General features: G+C 36.9%; 2 protein-coding genes across 3 annotated transcripts; both read left to right on the forward strand.

Moving 5' to 3' along the window:
- The first annotated feature begins 2,418 nt into the window (after positions 1–2,418).
- Positions 2,419–17,968, forward strand: LOC120131674 (protein SMAX1-LIKE 6-like). Of its 2 annotated transcripts, XM_039148610.1 has the most exons (5): positions 2,419–2,879; positions 3,109–4,341; positions 4,839–5,085; positions 5,220–7,129; positions 17,952–17,968. In XM_039148610.1, the coding sequence occupies exons 2-4, from the start codon at positions 3,131–3,133 to the stop codon at positions 7,125–7,127; spliced, it is 3,366 nt and encodes a 1,121-aa protein (XP_039004541.1). In that variant the 5' UTR covers positions 2,419–2,879; positions 3,109–3,130; the 3' UTR covers positions 7,128–7,129; positions 17,952–17,968. The 2 variants fall into 2 exon arrangements, with proteins under 2 accessions (XP_039004541.1, XP_039004543.1); XM_039148612.1 differs by lacking the exon at positions 17,952–17,968 and having other exon boundaries at positions 5,220–7,221.
- On the forward strand, positions 10,467–13,388 carry LOC120131675 (zinc finger CCCH domain-containing protein 66-like). The gene is made up of 2 exons (XM_039148613.1): positions 10,467–10,608; positions 11,039–13,388. The coding sequence occupies exon 2, from the start codon at positions 11,054–11,056 to the stop codon at positions 13,175–13,177; it is 2,124 nt and encodes a 707-aa protein (XP_039004544.1). The 5' UTR covers positions 10,467–10,608; positions 11,039–11,053; the 3' UTR covers positions 13,178–13,388.
- Positions 17,969–21,993: the final 4,025 nt, after the last annotated feature.

Raw genomic sequence — 21,993 nt, forward strand, 5'->3', positions numbered from 1 at the left:
ATCATTTTAATTTTTTTTATGGTGATATATGAATAAATTAGCACTCAATATTTTTCTCATTGAATTTAAAATTTATTTTATGATATCAAGTGATCAATTTATTATATCAATAATTATAAAAATATATTACATTTATGATTATAAACAATTATTATAGTTTTAATCTTTACTTTTAAACCCAACCATAAAAGTATAAAATTTTAGATCATAAATGAAATATATGAAATTAAAATAAGTGAAAAAAGTATTTAATATTACCTAAAACGGATTAAAAGCGATAGTTTAGAGGAGAGAATTACAAAATAAGGAAAGGTGGCCTCGTGCAAAAAGTAATGTAATTGCGTAGTAATAAATGTTGGATCTTTCCCTTTACATGACTGCGACGCTCATGTGGTGGACATTTCTGAATTGAATTGTATTGAATTGGTTCATTCGTAATCTTTTTTCAATTTATTTTATTTTTAAATACAATAAAGAATAACATATTTTTTCAAAATAAAAATAATTCTGAATTAATACCTACACATATTGATTAAGAGGACCCTCTGAACCTTTGTGTATTTATCGTAATACATGAAAAATCTACGAATGAACTTTTCTTTTACTTCTACTTTTTTTTCCCACTTATTAATTATTAATTTGCTTCAATCTTCTTTGCCCTTAAAAAAATAGAAAACGTTGTTTCGAGGCTGAAAGCTATCTCGACAGCGACTCCACTGCTCTTTTATTTGTCCCATCTGCTTCTTATCAACTAAACCCAACCTATATTAATAGTTTATTGATGTTTTTACCAAAATTTTTTATCCTAACAACGAAATTTACATGTGAGGCGTCATTTTTTCTAATATTATCAAATTTGCATATTTATTATAAAACGCGGATTATGAAGATCGTCTTCGGAGATTCTGTTCGAGCTGGTGTCACGGTAGAAAGATACAGATCATGAAACGTGTCTTCGCTGAAAAATCTGACACACAAAAGAAATGCGCGTATCATGAAACGCTTCTTCTATTATTACCCGATGCTTAAATTTTGGCTATTCATCCATCCCTCCCTTGTAAATACCCCAAATATCAACATTAATAATCACCAAAATTACTTTCTCATTATTATTTCTATCAATTCCTTCTATCAATTCATTATATAAAACTAAGTAGATTAATAATAGTTTTTAGAATGTAAAATTAATTTTTTATTATATTATTTTTTATATTAAATTATTTGATCAAATTTTATTGTATTAATTTTTTTTTATTTTTTGCGATTGAAAAACAGAATACGAGATCATATCTCGAGACATTTTGTCGATTACGATAATAATATTAAATTGTGTTATTTAATTATTTTTTATCATTAATTTATATTTTAGTTCGTATAATATTTATTTAGTTAAGTGTATTTCGGCTATTTTTTTTTGCAAATATAGGAGACATTTGTCGATAACATTTGTCCGAAAATCAATTATTATTTAATTAGGTATATTTTGCAATACCACACCCAGGACTGCAGAAGGAGAAGACATCGGGCGATAATATTTTTTTCGATAATCAGTTGCTTTACACATTTCTCTATACAGAGATGTTAAAATCGAAGAACCCCATCTAAATGAGCTGACAACTTAAAAATCTGTGAGGTGACGCAATCATATATAATAAATTTGGTTACAAGATTTTTTGAATATCAATATCCCTCATATGAGTTGTAATATGTAAGCTCGGACAAATATTTTAGTTTGTTCCTCAGCATAGTCTTCGTTCAACTGTTGAAAATTTATAGCCAACCATGATAATTGTATTCAATCACCGTTAAAATTAAACGAGATACCTATAAGTTATTCTTTGCAAAAGGAATGACAATCATCATCTGCCATACCATAAATAACATCCCCATCTACCTTATTTCTCAAAGGTGCGCTTCATGATCTGCTATTTGTTAAATAGAGTTCTAGATCGATAATATTTAGAGAAAGAGTGTCTGACAGATAATATTTCGTTGTTTGAGTATTTTTGGGTAAAAGCGCCTAATTTATTACTTTGTTAAATAATTAATTGCATTTACAGTTTTTTAATCTTTAAAATCTGATAAATACAAAAAAAAAAAAAAAATTGGTCCGAGATTATTTATTTTTACAGGCAAATTATTAGATGGATTTTTACTAACAAAGCAAGCAATGAGATGAAATAATAGTAATAGAGAAAGGAAATGGTGAGAATATATTTCTTTTTGAGTGACGGAGAATCTATGCGCACCATCTGTTTGTTCCTTTTCTGCTGACATGACCCCATTGACACTAAACCAACAAACCAAAACTGGTTCTGTTTCTCTCCGTCTCCCCTTCCTTCCAAGTTCCGCGCTTCCTCCATAAATTATTTCAAAAAGTTTTTGAAGTAAACACTCACTGAAAAAGAAAAACTATTGGATTAATTACGAATCAGACTTATGGACCAACAAGAGTTTTTTGTTGCCTTTATGTAAAATTAAATGTTTTTTTTAGTTTAAAACTAGTAGGTTAACTCGCCCCTTCCTTCCTCTTTACCCTCTCTCATCTCCTTTTTCCTTCTGTCTCCTGCTAAAATCCGGAATCGTTCCTTTTCTGATCTATTTTGCTATCGCCGTTGCAGTTTCCAGCAGCGTCTCTCCCCTTTTCCTCTGCCTGTCAGTAAAACATCTCTTGAATTTAAACCTAAAGTCTCCACCCTCTCTATACTATTTCCTTCCTTTTGATTCGGAGAAAATTCTCTTAGGTTTTTTGGAAAGGAGTCCATTTCTGATATTATAAAGAGACTTTGTTCTGTGTTTCTACCACTTACCCATGCCTTGTTTATTTATGGTTTTATTAGCTGGGCGTGTCAGGACCCTTTGAACCCCCATCAATAAAGGTATCGTTTTTTAAAGCTTTTGAATATTGCATTCTTTATGTAGGAAATTAACATCTGGGTTTATTTTTATTTTAGTTCGTTTTCATTTACTTTCATCTTGGCAAGGCAGTGGTTGGTAGGTTTATGTCTAGTTTTTTCACTAGTAAATTTAATGGGTTTTCATAGTCTTTGCATTCGGTATGGGGTCTGGGTAAGGGGTTTTTAAAATCAATATTTGTTTCTTGTGTAGATTTTTTTTGTGCTGGCCGGCGATGCCGACGTCGGTAACCGCAGCTCGGCAATTCTTAACAGAAGAAACGGCAAGTGCTTTAGATGAGGCTGTGGCCGTAGCGCGTAGAAGAAGCCATGCACAAACGACATCGCTCCACGCTGTGTCGGCGTTGCTTTCCTTACCGTCATCCACTCTCCGAGAGGCATGTACGCGAGCACGTAGCAGCGCGTACCCGTCTCGACTTCAATTCCGCGCGTTGGAGCTTTCTGTCGGAGTTTCACTCGACCGTTTACCTTCATCGAAGTCCGACGAGGACCCTCCGATCTCCAACTCACTGATGGCGGCAATCAAACGGTCGCAAGCCAGTCAACGGCGTCATCCAGAAAGTTACCATTTACAACAGTTACACAGTAGCAATAACAGTAACGCTATCGCCACCGGTTGCTCCCAAGCGCAGGCAATTTTGAAGGTTGAGCTTAAATACTTAATTTTATCTATTCTCGATGATCCGATTGTTAGTCGGGTTTTTGGGGAAGCCGGGTTTCGTAGCTGTGACATAAAGTTAGCATTAGTTCGGCCGCCGGTAACCCAAGTTTCTTCTCGGTTTTCCCGTGCCCATTGCCCGCCTATATTTCTGTGTAACTTAACGGATTCAGTTTCTGGTCGGGTCGGTTACAATTTACTGTTTCCCGGGCAAGAAGATGGGGTTGATGAGAATTGTAAGAGAATCAGTGAAGTTATGGCTAAAAATAGCGGGAAAAGCCCATTGCTTGTTGGGGTTTGTGCTATTGAAGCTTTGAGGGCATTTACAGAGAGCTTAACAAAGGGGAAATCTGGCATCTTGGATGGTGATTTGGCTGGATTGATTGTGATATCGATTGAAAAGGAGATTAATGAGATTGTTAACGAGGGAAATGAGGAAAAAATGGGTTTAAAGTTGAAGGAAGTGGAAGCTACTTTGGAGAAGTGTAATGGATCCGGAGGAGGGGGAGTGGTTTTACATTTTGGGGATTTAAAAGGGTTGATTTTTGATGGGGCGTTAGGTGATTTTGTTAGTCCCTTGGTTCTGAGATTAGCAAGTTTAATGGAAGTTTATAGAAGGAGATTATGGTTGATGGGAGCTGTAGATAGTGTTGAAATATATAGGAAGTTTTGTGATAAGTTTCCCAATGTAGAAAAAGATTGGGATTTGCAATTGTTGCCTATTACTTCTTCCAAGAGTTCTTTTGATGGAGCTTACCCCAAATCCAGGTGGGCATTCTGCTTTCCTTCCATGTCTTTTATTTGGATTTGAAACAATGTTTTGGTTATTAAAAAGGTTCTACTGTTAGCTGCTTTTATCTACTTGATAATCCTGTGGTTCTTGCCAGTACATGCATTCAATAAATATTTGTGATGTAGTACTACTACTAGTTTAAAAAAAGGTTTCATGTCTCATGGTTTTGTTGTCTTTTACAGTACTAATAAAATGTAGCACTTTTTAAGATAAAGGCTATAAAAAATAAATATTTGATCCCATATCAGATTCAGGGTATCAGGTGGAGTTGCAGATGTCAGTTTATAATATCTTAATATTGTATTTAAGTCATGTATCTAGGTTTTGGAGCAAAGAACTGGACATAGTTTTTAAGTCTTGCTTCTTCTTGGATGAATGATACTCTCATGTATCCAAAATGGAAAAAAACATATGCGCTTTAGGTTCTAGCAGTTTCCACTCATTTGATCTCACAGTCATGATATTCTTACAGCTTGATGAGGTCGTTTGTTCCATTTGGTGGCTTATTCCCTACACCATCAGATTTGAAAAGCCCTTTAAGTGGCTGGAATCAATCTATTCCTCGATGTAACCTTTGCAATGAGAAGTACGAACAAGAAGTTGATGCCTTGAAGAAGGCAGGATCTGCAGTTTCGGTTGCTGATCAGTATTCAGAAAACTTGCCTTCTTGGTTACGAATGGCAGCTGTTGACACAGGCAAGGGAGAGGATGTGGCAAAGGTGAGTTGGCACTTTAGGTTTCGAAATCTTCAGTTTTGTGCTCGACTTTTATCCATTCTAAGCATTGGCCATATGTTGTATTTCATTAATAAAATTATTGTTTTTTTAAGAACGTGATTCGTCGTTCAGTGCAGACTAAAGCTGGTGAATCCATGTTAAGTGCTAAAGTTTTTGGGTTGCAGAAAAAGTGGAATGATATTTGCCAACGTGTACACTGCACTCCGACATTCACCAAGTCAGATATTAATCCCTCCATGTCTCAAGTTCCAATTGTTAAGGGTCCTCAGTTTTCCATGGACCAGAAGCAAACAAGCAATGGAGATCTGTCTATTAATGAAAGTCTATTTCCCAATCAGAGTCCTGGCAGGCAAATTCACATGCAAACAAATTTTCTACCAAAAAGTACTCCATCGATATCGTGTACTTCTGAAGGTAGGAATATGAATTTCCACTCCGTGTTACATGTGGATGTTCCAAGCGTAACTCAGCAAACTGATAAAGATGTGCCCTGGTTCCATCACCCTCAACAAAGTCTGAGCTCTTGTTCTGGACGCACACCATCTTCATTTGTTCCTCCAGTCACTACAGATTTAAAGTTGGGAACGATATATGCATCAACCACTCAGGAATCGAAAACTACAAAATCGCTAAATCATCGAGAACATCTTCAGCGCTTCTCAGGCTCCGTGTCTACTGAATTTGATGCAAATAGTGAGGTCACTTCATATCAGTTTGCGCAATCTTCATCATGCTCTGTTCCTTCATCAGGAGAGCAGTTTGATCTAGGAGATTACAAGTCCATTAAGAAAGCTCTTGCTGAGAAAGTTGGCTGGCAGGATGAAGCTGTTAATTCTGTCAGCCAAGCTGTATCCCAAGTAAGGCACAAGTATCGAAGCTTTCGTGGTATTAACTGTAAAGGGGATAATTGGCTTACTTTCCTCGGTCCGGACAGAGTTGGGAAAAAAAGAATTGCTTCAGCACTTGCTGATGTACTATTTGGCAGCCAGGAATGCTTAGTTTCCTTGGATTTGAGCTCACAAGGCAAACTTGGCCACCCAAACTCGATCTTTGAATGCAAAGAGTTGAACAGGCATGATGAGATGTCTAGAGGGAAAACAGTGTCCGACTTGATTGCCGAGGAGCTAAGAAAGAAACCTCATTCTGTTGTCTTCCTTGAAAATGTTGATAAGGCCGATTATGGTGTCCAACATAGTTTGGACCTGGCTATTAGAACGGGTAAATTTCCAGATTCGCATGGACGAGAAATAAGCATCAACAATATGGTTCTTATAACAACATCATCCTCCATCACAAAAGGTAATGTAAATGTTATCTGTGGGAACAAAGACGTGAAATTCCCCGAGAGAAGAATACTTGGAGCCAAAAACTGGCAAATGCAGATCCTGGTTGGCTCTGCATCTGATGATGCAGGCAAAAGCAACTACATGGGCGTCAGGGTTACAACAGTTAAAGAAGCTTCCACTTTTACATCTGCTAATAAAAGAAAGACGAGGAATGCTGTTGAGTCATCCGAGCTAGAAAAAACAGACACAGGAGAACGAGAGCACAAAGTGCCTAGGTCTTGTCTGGACTTAAATTTTCCTGTGGAGGAGGCAGATGAGGAGGACATGGGTCTGGGGTTGTCGAAAAGTGAGTCGTCTGAAAGCTCAGAAAATTGGTGGGAAGAATTATTTAGCCAAGTATATAAAAAGATACATTTCAAGCCATTCGATTTCGATGAAGTTGCTGATAAAATTGTGAAGGAAATCAGCTCACAATGTCAAAGGACGGTGGGAACAGAGGTTGCATTGGAGATTGATGAAGAAGTAATGGTACAAATGCTTGCTGCTGCCTGGCTTTCTGACAAAAAGGAGGCGATCGAAGATTGGGTTGCGGAAGTTCTCGGAAGAAGCTTAGCGGAGGCTGGGCAAAAATACAATCTCACTCCTCAATCTGTTTTGAAATTGGTTGCATATAAAGGTGATGTTGTGAAGGAACAAGCTCCTGGAATACGTCTTCCTGCAAAAATTAATCTCAACTAATGCTCTATTCTTCTTTTTGTTTTTTGACCATGTAATTAAATGCATAATGTAGCTTCCAAGTTATCTAAAAGCCTGCATTCTTTTGGGGTAATGTTATTTTTTGTGTTGTATTTACCAAAGTGTATAACGCTCTCCTTGTCCAATGACTGTCTTCAAAATACACAATGAGACTGGACCTCTAGCACTACTACGCTGCCTAACCCCTTTTTTCCCTAAAACCATGAGTCCCAACTCGACCTTCCTACTTGTTTATTGCTGTTGTTTTGTTCATAGATTGCTAGAGCTTCTTTCCCTGTGGGCTATGTTTCTTATTTAAAGCTACCAAGTTTTGTGGGTCACTGCCTAATGTTTTAAATCGGCAATGAACAAATTTAAAGTCGGTTCTTCATGTTTCTCCTGTTTTAAACCGACTCGTTTACGTACCTTTTGTGAACAAAAAATGCTCATCCGAAAGCTAATATATCTAAACCAATGCTATCTTTTCTAAATAAGATTTTTTGGATTTCTGGAGCCTAAATTTGGAAGTGATGATGCCTCGAAGCAACATAGAAGTTCTATTTGCTGTTTAATTTAATAATCTTTTAAAAGTTTAAGATTAAAATTACAATATCAACATCAAGATTTTTCCACAATGCATAGTGATTTTTAAGGGAAAAATAAATAAAGGCAGGTGGTCCACTCCATTTAAAGCTCACATTGTGGATCAAGAAAGCTCCCCTCCTGCAATTTCTGTAGGACAACTCTTGACTTTTTGATTGCTTTGGCTTAATTTGCTGCTGGTAATTGTTTACATCACAAATTCAATCAATCTTACAAATTGCAATGAAAGTTATTCTCTTTCAATTGTGCAACCTTGTTATGAATCTAAATTCTAATATGTTAACTGCTTAATTTAAAATCTTGCATTTACTTGAGACTAAAAAACAAGATTAAAAATGCAGGTTTGTGCTGTTCATTCATGGAAAGTAGCATCAATTTACTAATCTTTTTTCAATTGGGTCCCATTCCTATATGTAAACTGTAGAGGTGGGGTCCTTTATTGCAGCAGTCCAAGGACTTTTCTCTAAGTATTCATTTCATTTTTACTAGTCAAACTCCTCTTTAAAACAAATCACTGCCCTTCGATTCATTCATATCATCTCTAAACAGACACTTCAACTATTTTTAGGGTTAACTATATAAGAGATCATCCAACTATAGTTCCTTTTCATTTCGACTACCATTTTTGAATTCTTGTTAATCAGACCATCCAACTATTTAAATGCATTCAATCTGACCACTAACCGATAAAAAATTCATATAATTACACACTTGGTCACTGTTACTTATATATTATATATATATATATATATGGGAGCAGGGGATCAAACCTGGGTTCCTTTGGAGCTTGAACAAGTGTTTAACCATTGAACCAAGCAAACCTTTTAAGTTCAAATACACTGCATATGCTATATATTAATATTTACTGGGTTGGGTCAAGGATTTCTTACATTAAATCCAACCCTACCCCGACCAGATACGAATATATTAATATTTTAAAATAGTTAAAATATTATATTTATAATTATTTTTTATAATTTAAAAGTATAAAAAAATATTTTTGCCTTAAACCCAATTTGATCAGATAAAAAATTATCCACCTAATCCAACTTGGTATAAAATATTAATTTACCCTTATATATATTTGAATTAGTTTGGGTTTAAGGTAAAAATATATTTTTTATTATTTAAATTATAATAAATAATTATAAATATATTATTTTAACTATTTAAAAATATTAATATATTAATATCAAGTCGGGGATCAGGTTTAAAATAAGAAATCCTGGACCCAACGCACTATAAATTATTAGTTTACCTTTATATATATATATATATATATTTGAATATGATCAGTATAAATATATTATTTTTGTTTTCATTTTTTTCCCTTCATTATTATAAAGTAAATATTGAGTGCTGTAATCAAAACACCAAAGCTGGTCTTGGTGCAGCGGGTCTATCTGTTACTTTGCCTCTTTGGACACCCAAGTCCAACTCCCCACCAGAGCCTTTCTATTCAATTTATTTTCCTTTCTTATGTGGTGTCACATGTCACCACCTAATTGAAAGAAGAAAATATTTAAATTAAATAAAAAACCTCTAATAATATTGTGACACATGTATTCATATTATTATAAGATTAAATATATTGAATTAATTTGAAATTATGATAAATTTGATAAATTTTGTAAGTAATAAGGACTAAATGTAAATTATATTAATTTTATTAACTGCTATGTCAACATTTCTATTAACTGTTAACGGTTGGGTAGTCTGATTGACAATAATTTAAAAATGGAGGTCGAAATGAAAAGGGACTATAATTGGGTAGTCTCTGGTATAATTTACCCTTATTATTATTTGGTATTAATAAATTATTGTTATTATTTCAGATATCGGGTTCGAACACAAAAAATTCAAGTGTGTGAACGTTTAATGTCAAATGAATAAAATTTATCTTTTATACTTATCCCAAATTAATAAAAAATATTATTATTTGAAATTTAAGAGAGAAATTGACTTCAGTCATCACATAATTTTCATTTCCATTATAATAAATTTGTATATGCATATATTCTTTTTAAGTACTTTTGTTGAGTTATAGTATTTTAAAATTATATATAAATCAAATCAAATTAAATTACAATTTAAAAAACTTAATCGCTCCTCAATTATTATACTAATGTATAGTATGCAAGTTAATGCTGGATTTCACCCTGTCATAAAAATTGCCAAAATTTGATTTATTTTTATGGAGTATATATATTTAGTATTAAATTGAATTGACGAAAAGGATATAAAAAAGGACAGACAAACGCTCCTTCTAGAATGTATCGAAACGCTGCGATTCGTCGACGGCGTCAACGAATTTCGCCTCCTTAAAACAATATCCTCACAGCCCACGTCCTTCACAGACAGGTAATACACACACGTGTCGGTTTATCATTTGAAAGCAGGTAGATATTAAGCGCTCCCTCCGTGGACCCCTCCCCACTTAAACATTTCCCACCAAGTATAATAAAAAGGAAAATTTGAGTTTAATTTCCAATTTCATGTGCATTTGACGGGTCTCAAATTTTTAGTGGGAAAAAAGGGATTCATTCTTTTTGACTATTTTCATTATAAGAATAAAATATTTTAATCTATTTAGAAAATAAAAAAAATCCGAAATTTAAATTTTTTAATTCCATAAGGTTGTTAAAGCTTATTATATGTGATTTTAAATTATTTTTTGAATTTATGTATGTGGTTTAAGGTTGAGATTAAAAAAATAATTGTCTTTTCTTCTGCTTCTTCCATTTCTCGCTTTCTCTCTCTCTTTTACGCTCGGGTTTGAACTTTCAAGTTTAAAACACACAAAGGTTGTTTTTCCCTTCCTGAAACCTCAAAGGGACATTCTGGGTTTCTGTTATTGTCCTCAAAATTTTGTGTTTCGAAGGTGTGTTTTCTCTCTCTGTCTCTCTGTTTTCTCCTGTGTTTCTGTTTTGTTCATGTTCTGTTTTCTTTGTGGGAAAGATGTGAAAAAGAATGAAACTTTGAAGTGTTTTTTTTGTTGGGGTAGTTATTTTTGTATGATAGTACCATGTTTGGAGATTGGAGTGGAGTGTTTCTGCATGTGCGGTTTATTTTTTATCAGGTTTTTGTAACTGCGTTTCTTGGTTTTTTTTTTTGGGTTTTAACTTTATGTCTTGATTTCTTTTAATTCTCGGGTGAGTTTATTTGGTATGTTGTTAATGGTTGTGGTTTTTAATGATCAGATCCTTATCTACAAAATTTGAATGCTTTTACGGGGAAAAATATGATGCCTTGGGTTTGATTTAATAAACTGTGGGATTTAATTTAAGCCTCTTTCTCTCTCTCTTTTGCAGAGAAGATAAATTTCGATGTGCAGTGGTCCAAAGAGGAAGGCAACTCAAAGTGGTTTAATCATGGAGGGCGAGTCTGGTAAAGAAGATGGGGTTTCTCAAAAGTTCTCGGTTTTGTTGGGATTTTCGGCTTCAAATGATTTGATTGCCTTTAAAACTGCTGTTGAAGAGGAGGGTCATGATATCGATGAGCCAAGCTTGTGGTACGGAAGGCGATTGGGTTCGAAGAAGATGGGGTTTGAAGAAAGGACACCTCTTTTGATTGCTTCCTTGTTTGGGAGCAAGGATGTGGTGAATTATATTGTTGAAAGTGGTCGTGTTGATGTTAACAGGGCTTGTGGTTCGGATGGGGCCATGGCTCTCCACTGTGCTGCTGCTGGTGGCTCCTTTGATTCCGCTGAGGTTGTCAAAACCTTGCTTCATGCTTCTGCTGATGCCGATTCTCTTGATGCTAATGGAAAACGGCCTAGTGATTTGATTGCTCCGGTTCGTAGCTCGGCTTTTGGCTTGAGGAAGAAGGTGCTGGAGTCTTTGTTGAAAGTAAGTGGCAGTGGTAGTGAGATGGACAGCTTGCCTGCTCAGTTAGGAAATGAAATGGGAGGGATGGAGGAGCAGGAGTACGCGACGCCCCGAGTTTCGAAAGATGGGACTGAGAGGAAAGAGTATCCCGTTGATCTTACTCTTCCGGACATTAAGAATGGAATTTATGGTACTGATGAGTTTAGGATGTATACCTTCAAGGTCAAGCCTTGTTCGAGGGCCTATTCTCATGATTGGACTGAGTGCCCCTTTGTTCATCCTGGGGAGAATGCAAGGAGGCGTGATCCTAGGAAATATCACTATAGTTGTGTCCCTTGCCCTGAATTTCGTAAGGGATCCTGTAGGCAAGGTGATAACTGCGAGTACGCTCATGGTATTTTCGAGTGCTGGCTTCATCCTGCTCAGTACCGAACTCGATTATGCAAGGATGAGACTAATTGCACGAGGAGGGTTTGTTTCTTTGCTCACAAGCCTGAGGAGCTTCGTCCCTTGTATGCTTCAACAGGTTCAGCAGTGCCTTCCCCGAGATCTTACTTGGCTACTAGTTCTTCACTAGACATGGGTCCCATGAGCCCATTTGCACCTGGCTCCCCATCTGTTATGATACCTCCAATGTCAACTCCGCTCTTGACCCCAACCGGTGCCTCTTCTCCTATGGCTGGATCAATGTGGCCAAATCAGTCAAATATCATACCTCCTACCTTGCAGCTTCCTGGTAGTAGATTGAAAACTACTGTTAGTGTTCGGGATATGGATTTAGACATGGAACTATTGGGCCTGGAAAGTCAGCATCGTCCCCAGCAGCAGCAGTTGATTGATGAGATGACAGGCCTTTCCTCCCCAACCAGCTGGAAAAATTCTGCATCATTTTTTGCCTCTGGTGATCGAACTAGTGAGATAAACAGATTGGGAGGGGTGAAGCCGACTAACCTTGAAGATATTTTTGGATCTCCTGATCCTAGTATTATGTCACAAATACAAGGACTCTCACTTGATGCTTCAGGATCTCAGCTGCAATCTCCCGCCGGAGTTCATACGCTCCGGAGTATTAATCAGCAGCTCCGCCCTAGCTACCCATCAAATCTGCCATCCTCTCCCGTGAGGACATCTGCATCCTTTGGGATTGATCCATCTGGGCCATCTGCAGCTGCTGTTTTAAGTTCAAGGTCGGCTGCCTTTGCAAAGCGGAGCCAGAGCTTTGTTGAGCGTACTGCTGTAAACCGTCATTCAGGGCTTTCTTCACCAGCATCTTCAGCAAGTGGGATGACATCTAACCTATCAGATTGGGTTTCCCCTGATGGTAAACTAGACTGGGGCATACATGGAGAAGAGCTAAATAAACTAAGAAAATCTGCTTCCTTTGGGTTCCGAAGTAGTGGAAGTAATTTGGTAAATGCAGCTCATGCCATATCACCGACTTCTGATGAGCCTGATGTGTCTTGGGTGCAGTCTCTGGTAGTGGACCCTCCTCTTGCCGGGCAGTTAAGTTTTGACGACGAGCAGCAGTGTCATCATAACAACAACAACAACAACGGAGGTGCTGAAATGGTCGCTGCCTGGGTGGAGCAGTTGTACATGGAGCAGAAACAGATGGTGACCTAAAAGCAAAGCTATCCCCACCATTATCTCCCAAGTTAACCTTTAACTACTTTTTCTTTTTCCCCATTTTTTTAACTTTTCATCAATATTCAGCGTTTATAATTGGAATGAAATGGACCAGGAGAGAATACAAGGTGAGCAGAGAACAAAAGGTGTCTGCCATAACTGCTCTTAGGTTCTAAAGAATAATTATCTGTTATTCTTTTTAGTCACAGGATTCGGTTCGCTTCTTCGTACGGTTTCCTTATTTCATCCCCAAAGCCGAAGAGGGTAGAATTAGGCCAATGTTTCAGGGTTACATTCATTTCAATCTGCTAATGGAAGCAAGTGCACTGATTATATTTAGTATATTTTCAGTTGGGGGGACATGTTCACATTTTATGTACCAAAAAACCAGTGCATTATTTAATTAATATAATCTGTTTTGTCTGTTAAAACTTGCTTATCCTTTTCCCTGTCCTGGTAGTGTTGAATCATTAACATGCTTTCTTCCCTTAGGCGTAAAAAATGGGAATTGATGGCATCCAGCTTCTGCTTTCTTAGAACACCATGAAGAGTTCTATTTCTTTACACAAAGCAAATAATTGATGTATGTTTTGTTTTGATTCCACAACTGTAATATTTCTATCTTTACAATGTTATGTAGCTATCAAACTTTTTATTGTGAAATCCTACTTTTTTCATTTGAGAAAGTGAGATTCCATGATCCAAAGTGGGTGTAATTGTTTTGAGCACTAATGATGTAAGGCGAATCTACACACTTTGGTGAGAATAGTAGATAGCCTTATTGTGTCCCGATCTAGGATTGACAAGTACTAATGTCTTCGAATTTATAAGTTTGGGCTGTAAAATAAGATAAGAAAATATGTTTAATATGGACTTAATAAAGGGTAATAATATAAGTAATGAAAATAAATAATAAGAATGAAATAAAATAAATAAAAGATAAGATGGCTGCGGAATTGATGGAAGCGATGGATGATGTTGATGATGAAATGGCAATGGTGGTGATGTTGTATCTCAAACACGCCAAAGATGAAATAGTGCTAAGGAGCACAATCCCGGTCTTCACAAACTTGCTTGAGGGGTGGTGATAGTGTCTTCAACCCACTAGATAACAATCTAGGAATTTAGGAATCAAAATGGAAGGAATGACGCCACAAGTATAGGAACTACACTTGTTTAATCAATAAAGTTCACAAGAACTTGAAGAGAAATAACTCACAAGAGTAGTTTTATATATGAGATGAGATCCGTACAAATGAAGGCAAGCCACTCTATTTATAGGAAATGAGAGGGCTTGGCCGAATGGTTACAAGTTATTTCGGCTAGATACATGTCTCTAGGAAAATACATAGTGCTTGAGATGAATGAATAAGTCCTTTAGGCTTGTGATGGTTCGGCTAACTCTTCATGAAAGGCCTTAATGATTCGGTCAAAGGGTGGAGAAACATCTCCCTTGGCCGAATGGTGCATGCTTGTTCATCTTGGCGCCAATTTCCTCTCCTTGGCCGAATAGTCATGTGCCTTATCATGTTTGGCGCCAAATGCTCTCATGTGCATGCCATGTGATGTGGCCGAATATGCATGGCATTCTTCCTCATGATGATTTAAGCTTCCAATGGTTGCAATTTCTTCACCAACGTGCTTCTAGATGAAAAGGCATCTTTATGGGCAGCATCATTCATGAAAGGTCACAATGTTTGAGAAAGGTGTCCCTTCATGTTTGAGCTATTTAAGGTGTGAATGAGCTGGTAACATGATGAACGTTTGGGCAGCTCCTTGTGGAAAGATACCTCTCGAGGTGGCAACTATTCGCGAAAAGGTACGATTTCACAAATTTTGACTTAGGACATATTTGAAGTGTCCTAAGTGGTGATGATGATGGTGCAACTCCCCAGCTGAAATGAGTTCATCTTGTAGCTCAAATCTTCAGCTCAATCCAGCTATGAGCTCACGGCCTCCGGACAACTTTTCACCAATTGTTTCTTGTGCTCTCTCTTAATCGATCCCATGTAAGTTTCCTTGCTGTTACATGCTCCATTTAGCTCCAATGTAGCTCCCAAGTGTTGGCCGAATGTACCCACATGCTTAACATAAAGAAATAAACTAAGTAAATGAACTTATGCAATGTAGTATATAATAATGTGGACTATAGGTTATTTAATATTCAATATGTAACATATTAAACAACCTATTATCTAATGGTTCTTTCTCATTAAAAGATTTTAAAACATTAAGGCACTTATGAGAAAGTACTTCCCTGAATTGTTTTGCCTTTGCACGAGTGATAGGTCCAATGGGCATGACTTCAGGATCTATTTGTGTAGTTGTGATCACATCATCCTCCCCTTCTTTTGAGCGATTTGTCCTCAAATCTTCGTTGTCTTCAAATGGAGAAAGATCTGAAATATTAAAAGTTGCACTTACATTGTATTCACCAGGTAGATCCAATTTGTATGCATTATCATTGATCTTCTTAATGATTTGGAATGGTCCATCTCCTCTTGGAAACAATTTGGATTTCCTTTGGGAAGGGAAACGTTCTTTTCTGAAATACACCCACATCCAATCACCTTCTTCCAATTTTAGTGGCTTGCGTCCCTTATTTGCTTGTTGTTCATATTGTCTTTCCGTTTTTCTATATTGTCTCGAACTTGCTGATGAAGTTTCTTAATGAACTCAGCCTTGCTCTTGCCATCTTTGTTGATCATGTGTTCCTGAGGCAAAGGAAGAAGATCTAAAGGTGTTAAGGGGTTAAATCCATATACTACCTCAAATGGTGACATCTTGGTTGTTGAATGGAATGCCCGATTATATGCAAATTCAACGTGTGGTAAACATTCCTCCCAAGCTTTGATGTTCTTTTTGATGATAGATCTCAACAATGTTGATAGTACCCGATTTACCACTTCGGTTTGCCCATCTGTTTGAGGGTAACACGTTGTGGAGAAAAGCAACTTTGTCCCAATCTTACTCCATAACGTCCTCCAGAAATGGCTAAGAAATTTGACATCTCTATCAGAAACTATAGTTCTTGGAACGCCATGTAATCTCACAATTTCTTTGAAGAACAAGTTAGCCACATGTGTTGCATCGTCTGTCTTGTGGCATGGTATGAAATTTGCCATTTTGGAAAAACGATCTACAACAACAAATATTGAATCTCGTCCATTCTTGGTCCTTGGTAGTCCCATCACAAAGTCCATTGATATGTCAACCCATGGTGCTTGAGGAATAGGTAGAGGCATGTAAAGTCCATGAGGCATAACCTTTGATTTTGCCCTTTTGCAAGTGACACATCGTTCACATACCCTTTCAACGTCTCTCTTCATCTTAGGCCAATAAAGGTGTTGTTTCAAAATTTCCAATGTTTTGCTTACTCCAAAATGACCCATGAGACCTCCTTCATGTGCTTCTCGAACAAGCACTTCTCGAAGGGATCCTTGAGGAATGCATAGACGCCCTTCTTTGAATAGATATCCTTCATGCCTATAAAACTTTTCATATGCACCTTTCTCACAAGCCTTATACTTTTCTTCAAAGTCATGGTCAGTAGCATAGCAATCTTTAATATATGAAAACCCAATTAACTTTGAATCAAGAGCATTAATGAGAACATACCTTCGAGATAGAGCATCGGCTACAATGTTTTCTTTACCTTTCTTGTAATGAATGACATAAGGGAATGACTCCAAAAACTCCACCCATTTGGCATGCCGCTTGTTTAACTTATGTTGGCCCTTGATATGCTTTAAGGCTTCATGGTCGGTGTGTATGACGAATTCCTTTGGTAGAAGATAATGCTGCCAAACTTCAAGTGCCCTTATAAGAGAATACATCTCTTTATCATAAGTTGGATAGTTTAGCACGGAACCATTCAACTTTTCACTAAAATATGCAATGGGTCGTCCTTCTTGAGTCAAAACAGCCCCAATTCCGATTCCAGAAGCATCACATTCCACTTCAAAAGTCTTATCAAAGTTAGGTAATGCAAGTAAAGTGCCTTGGTTAGACATTCCTTCATTTCGTTAAAGGCATCTTCTTTTCTTTGCCCCATGAAAAGATTGAATTCTTTTTAATGATCCTGTTAAGGGGGTGGCAATAGAACTAAAATTAGGCACAAACCTTCTGTAAAAACTTGCAAGACCATGAAAACTTCAGACTTGACTAATTGAAGTAGGTGTAGGCCATTCTTGAATGGCTTTGATCTTTTCAGGATCAACTTCAAGTCCCTGTGAACTTACAATAAAGCATAAGAAGGTTAAACTGTTAGTGCAAAAGACACATTTCTTCATGTTTGCATAAAGCTTTTCCTTTTGAAGGGTTTCAAGAACATACCTCAAGTGTTGCACATGTAATTCCAAGTCATGACTATAAATAAGAATATCATCAAAATAAACCACACAAAACTTACCGATGAATGGCCTGAGTACATGATTCATTAACCTCATGAAGGTGCTTGGTGCGTTTGTTAATCCGAAAGGCATCACCATCCATTCGTACAATCCTTGCTTTGTTTTGAATGCGGTCTTCCACTCGTCTCCTTCTCGCATTCTGATTTGATGATATCCACTCTTTAAATCAATTTTAGAGAACATAGTGGCTCCACTCAATTCATCCAACATATCATCAAGTCTTGGTATAGGATGTCGGTATTTGATGGTAATTTGATTGATAGCACGACAATCTACACACATTCTCCATGAACCATCCTTTTTGGGCACAAGTAACACCGGAACAGCACATGGACTCAAACTCTCTCGTATGTATCCTTTGTCCATCAATTCTTCAACTTGTTTCTGAAGTTCCTTGGTTTCTTCAGGGTTACTTCTATATGCTGGTCGGTTTGGAATGGATGCACCTGGTATAAAATCAATTTGATGTTCGATCCCTCTAATAGGTGGCAATCCATTAGGAATATCTTCTGGAAAAATTCTTCAAATTCCTGCAATAAAGATGAAATAGAAGAAGGCAAACCTTCTGGAATATTAGTCAAAATTAAGCTTTCTTTGTACCTAAGTACAATTAGAGCTTTGTAGGATAACAAATGTTTCCTAATGTCTTTTCCTCCAGCATATATGTTCATCTTCGTTGGTTCCTCTTCCTTGATAAATTTGAAAGCTTCAATGCTTTTCTTCAAAGCATCTTGATCTTCAGACACTTGATTTGGTAAAAGATGAGTCAAAATGAATTTCTTTTCATTGTGATAGAAAGAGTACCGGTTTGTGTAACCATCATGGATAGCCTTCTTATCAAATTGCCAAGGCCTCCCTAGAAGTATATGGCACGCATTCATTGGAATGACATCGCAAAGGACTTGATCTTGGTATTTCCCTATTGAAAAGGAAATGTTGACTTGTTTGGTGACTTTAACTTCTCCTCCATCATTTAGCCATTGTAGCTTGTATGGTGTAGGATGTTTAAGTGTCTTGAGTCCAAGTTTAGCCACCATTAAGGTGCTTGCAACATTGGTACAACTTCCTCCATCAATAATCATGAAACAAACCTTGTTGTTTACATGACATCTAGTGTGAAAAAATGTTCTCTCGTTGATTATTCTCCATGGACTGGATATTCAAGGCTCTTTTTACTACAAAAACTTGTCCTGAAACTTGAGACATTGTTAGTAGATAAATAAAACAAAATAAACCTTACTAGCACACTCACAAAGTCTCACAAGTTCACTCCAAAGAAAATATAAGATCACTCCACTCAACACTCGTGTTTACTCTCGGGAATATATATATATATTTGGCTTTTAACAATTCCCCTTCTGATCTCACTCTCTCAATAGCCTTTTTCCACTCAATTTCTCTTGCTAAGTCCTTTGAAGAACTTACTCAATATTAGAACAAGTTAATTCCTTCCTTATGTACGTCGGCTGCAAATATGGTTAGGGTAGAAAGAATAGAAATGGAAAGGTAGAAGAAAGGATTCAAAGGTATTTAAAAGAAAGAAATGGTTGAAGACAAGGAAAATGAAATGATAGAAAAGGAAGAGGTGACTTACAATTCAAGAAACAACACTTACTGCAACCTTTCACAAGAAACAATAAGGTTATCTTCTCTTAGTGTAGATGGCCTCTTTGATGTACTTTGCTATGGTAGAACACTTTCCTTGGCTTGCTTTCTCTTTTTCTTTTCTTTTCTTCTTTTCTTCTTTTCTTCTTTTTGTCTTTTCTTTCTTTTTGCACTCCAATTTTGTTGAATGAGTCTTTTTCTCTTTTGAACTTCTTTTTTTGCTTTGCACGCCAATGACACTTTTGTTGTCAATCCGACTATGCTCTGATTACCGCTTGATGTAAGACGAATCTACACACTTTGGTGAGAAGAGTAGATAGCCTTATTGTGTCCCGATCTAGGATTGACAATTACTGATGTCCTCGAATTTATAAGTTTCGGCTGCAAAATAAGATAAGAAAATATGTTTAATAATGGACTTAATAAAGGGTAATAATATAAGTAATGAAAATAAATAATAAGAATGAAATGAAATAAATAAAAGATAGAGATGGCTGCGGAATTGATGGAAGCGATGGATGATGTTGATGATGAAATGGCAATGGTGGTGATGTTGTATCTCAAACACGCCAAAGATGAAATAGTACTAAGGAGCACAATCCCGGTCTTCACAAACTTGCTTGAGGGGTGGTGACATTGTCTTCAACCCACTAGATAACAATCTAGGAATTTAGGAATCAAAATGGAAGGAATGACGCCACAAGTATAGGAACTACACTTGTTTAATCGATAAAGTTCACAAGAACTTTGAAGAGAAATAACTCACAAGAGTAATTTTATATATGAGATGAGATCCGTACAAATGAAGGCAACCCACTCTAATTATAGGAAATGAGAGGGCTTGGCCGAATGGTTACAAGTTATTTCGGCTAGATACATGTCTCTAGGAAAATACATAATGCTTGAGATGAATGAATAAGTCTTTTAGGCTTGTGATGGTTCGGCTAACTCTTCATGAAAGGCCTTAATGATTCGGTCAAAGGGTGGAGAAACATCTCCCTTGGCCGAATGGTGCATGCTTGTTCATCTTGGCGCCAATTTCCTCTCCTTGGCCGAATAGTCATGTGCCTTATCATGTTTGGCGCCAAATGCTCTCATGTGCATGCCATGTGATGTGGCCGAATATGCATGGCATTCTTCCTCATGATGATTTAAGCTTCAAATGGTTGCAATTTCTTCACCAACGTGCTTCTAGATGAAAAGGCATCTTTATGGGCAGCATCATTCATGAAAGGTCACAATGTTTGAGAAAGGTGTCCCTTCATGTTTGAGCTATTTAAGGTGTGAATGAGCTGGTGGTGAGCTGGCTTTAGATGACTTGTAACATGATGAACGTTTGGGCAGCTCTTTGTGGAAAGGTACCTCTCGAGGTGGCAACTATTCGCGAAAAGGTACGATTTCACAAATTTTGACTTAGGACATATTTGAAGTGTCATAAGTGGTGATGATGATGGTGCAACTCCCCAGCTGAAATGAGTTCATCTTATAGCTCAAATCTTCAGCTCAATCCAGCTATGAGCTCACGGCCTCCGGACAATTTTTCACCAATTGTTCCTTGTGCTCTCTCTTAATCGATCCCATGTAAGTTTCCTTGTTGTTACATGCTCCATTTAGCTCCAATGTAGCTCCCAAGTGTTGGCCGAATGTACCCACATGCTTAACATAAAGAAATAAACTAAGTAAATGAACTTATGCAATGTAGTATATAATAATGTGGACTATAGGTTATTTAATATTCAATATGTAACATATTAAACAACCTATTATCTAATGGTTCTTTCTCATTAAAAGATTTTAAAACATTAAGGCACTTATGAGAAAGTACTTCCCTGAATTGTTTTGCCTTTGCACGAGTGATAGGTCCAATGGGCATGACTTCAGGATCTATTTGTGTAGTTGTGATCACATCAACTAAGAAAGAAAAAGGTAGTCCTGCTTGTGTTAAAGTTTACTCCCCCATTTGAGAAAGTGGGATTCCACTCCCCGACTCCTGCAGCCGGCGCTGCCTGCAATGTGATTATTTAATTATGGTGTGTAGGTACTGTGCATTACTTAATCTGGTTGATTAATATCTAATTACATAATCAAACTCTAGCTCAAGGATTTTGACTAACTTCTTAAATAAATCACCATTACGAGTTGTGCAGATTTTGGATAATGTCCAGGAAATTTGAAATGGGTTTAATTTGCTGTCAGCCACAGCTTTAATGGCAAGGAATTAAAACTCAAACCATATTTAGTTGAGAGATTGAAGCAAGAATTGACACAAGTTCTGAACATAGATACTAGCAAGCCGTATATCTTTGACTAGAGAATTTTGCAGTTGGAAAAAATTTACAGGGGCTGATATCACAAGGGAAAGGTCAAGAAAATTGAATGAGAAGCTAATCTGAGAAGAAATTTTGATCCAAAGTAAGCTGTAACATCTTCAAGTTCATGGTTGGATTTGGAGCATAACCAATCTGGATCATCATCTCCCATCAAATTACAAGGAGATTTGCATCCATGACGTCAAAGTTGAGAATAAAAAACTCTTTCATTTTCCAGCTCAATGTAAGTAGGCATATCTGTGAAAGACAATGTAGAGCTGAGTCGTCTATGTTTCCCATGGACTGAACCCACGGCATCTTGTTTCAGGCAAGGAATCCAACCCCATTAGCCTTGCAATAATTCCCGGAGTGTCTCTTTGCTTATCGCTGGAATTGGGCTCTAATTTCAGAAAGAATAGGCTAAGTTAAAGGCCCAGAAAGGGCAGGTCTGTTGGGCTTTAAGTTCGGTCGATCCAATAACATCGTG

Source organism: Hibiscus syriacus, unplaced genomic scaffold, assembly GCF_006381635.1.
Source record: "Hibiscus syriacus cultivar Baekdansim isolate YM2019G1 unplaced genomic scaffold, ASM638163v2 tig00110556_pilon, whole genome shotgun sequence".
In the NCBI taxonomy this organism is placed as follows: domain Eukaryota; kingdom Viridiplantae; phylum Streptophyta; class Magnoliopsida; order Malvales; family Malvaceae; genus Hibiscus; species Hibiscus syriacus.

What these genes read in the sequence shown, in the direction of transcription:
- LOC120131674 (XM_039148610.1), top strand. Translation starts at nt 3,131, where the DNA reads ATGCCGACGTCGGTAACCGCAGCTCGGCAATTCTTAACAGAAGAAACG. An exon ending in GGAGCTTACCCCAAATCCAG is followed by an intron (nt 4,342 to 4,838) that starts GTGGGCATTCTG and finishes ATATTCTTACAG; the next exon opens with CTTGATGAGGTCGTTTGTTC. An exon ending in AGGGAGAGGATGTGGCAAAG is followed by an intron (nt 5,086 to 5,219) that starts GTGAGTTGGCAC and finishes CGTTCAGTGCAG; the next exon opens with ACTAAAGCTGGTGAATCCAT.
- LOC120131675 (XM_039148613.1), top strand. Translation starts at nt 11,054, where the DNA reads ATGTGCAGTGGTCCAAAGAGGAAGGCAACTCAAAGTGGTTTAATCATG.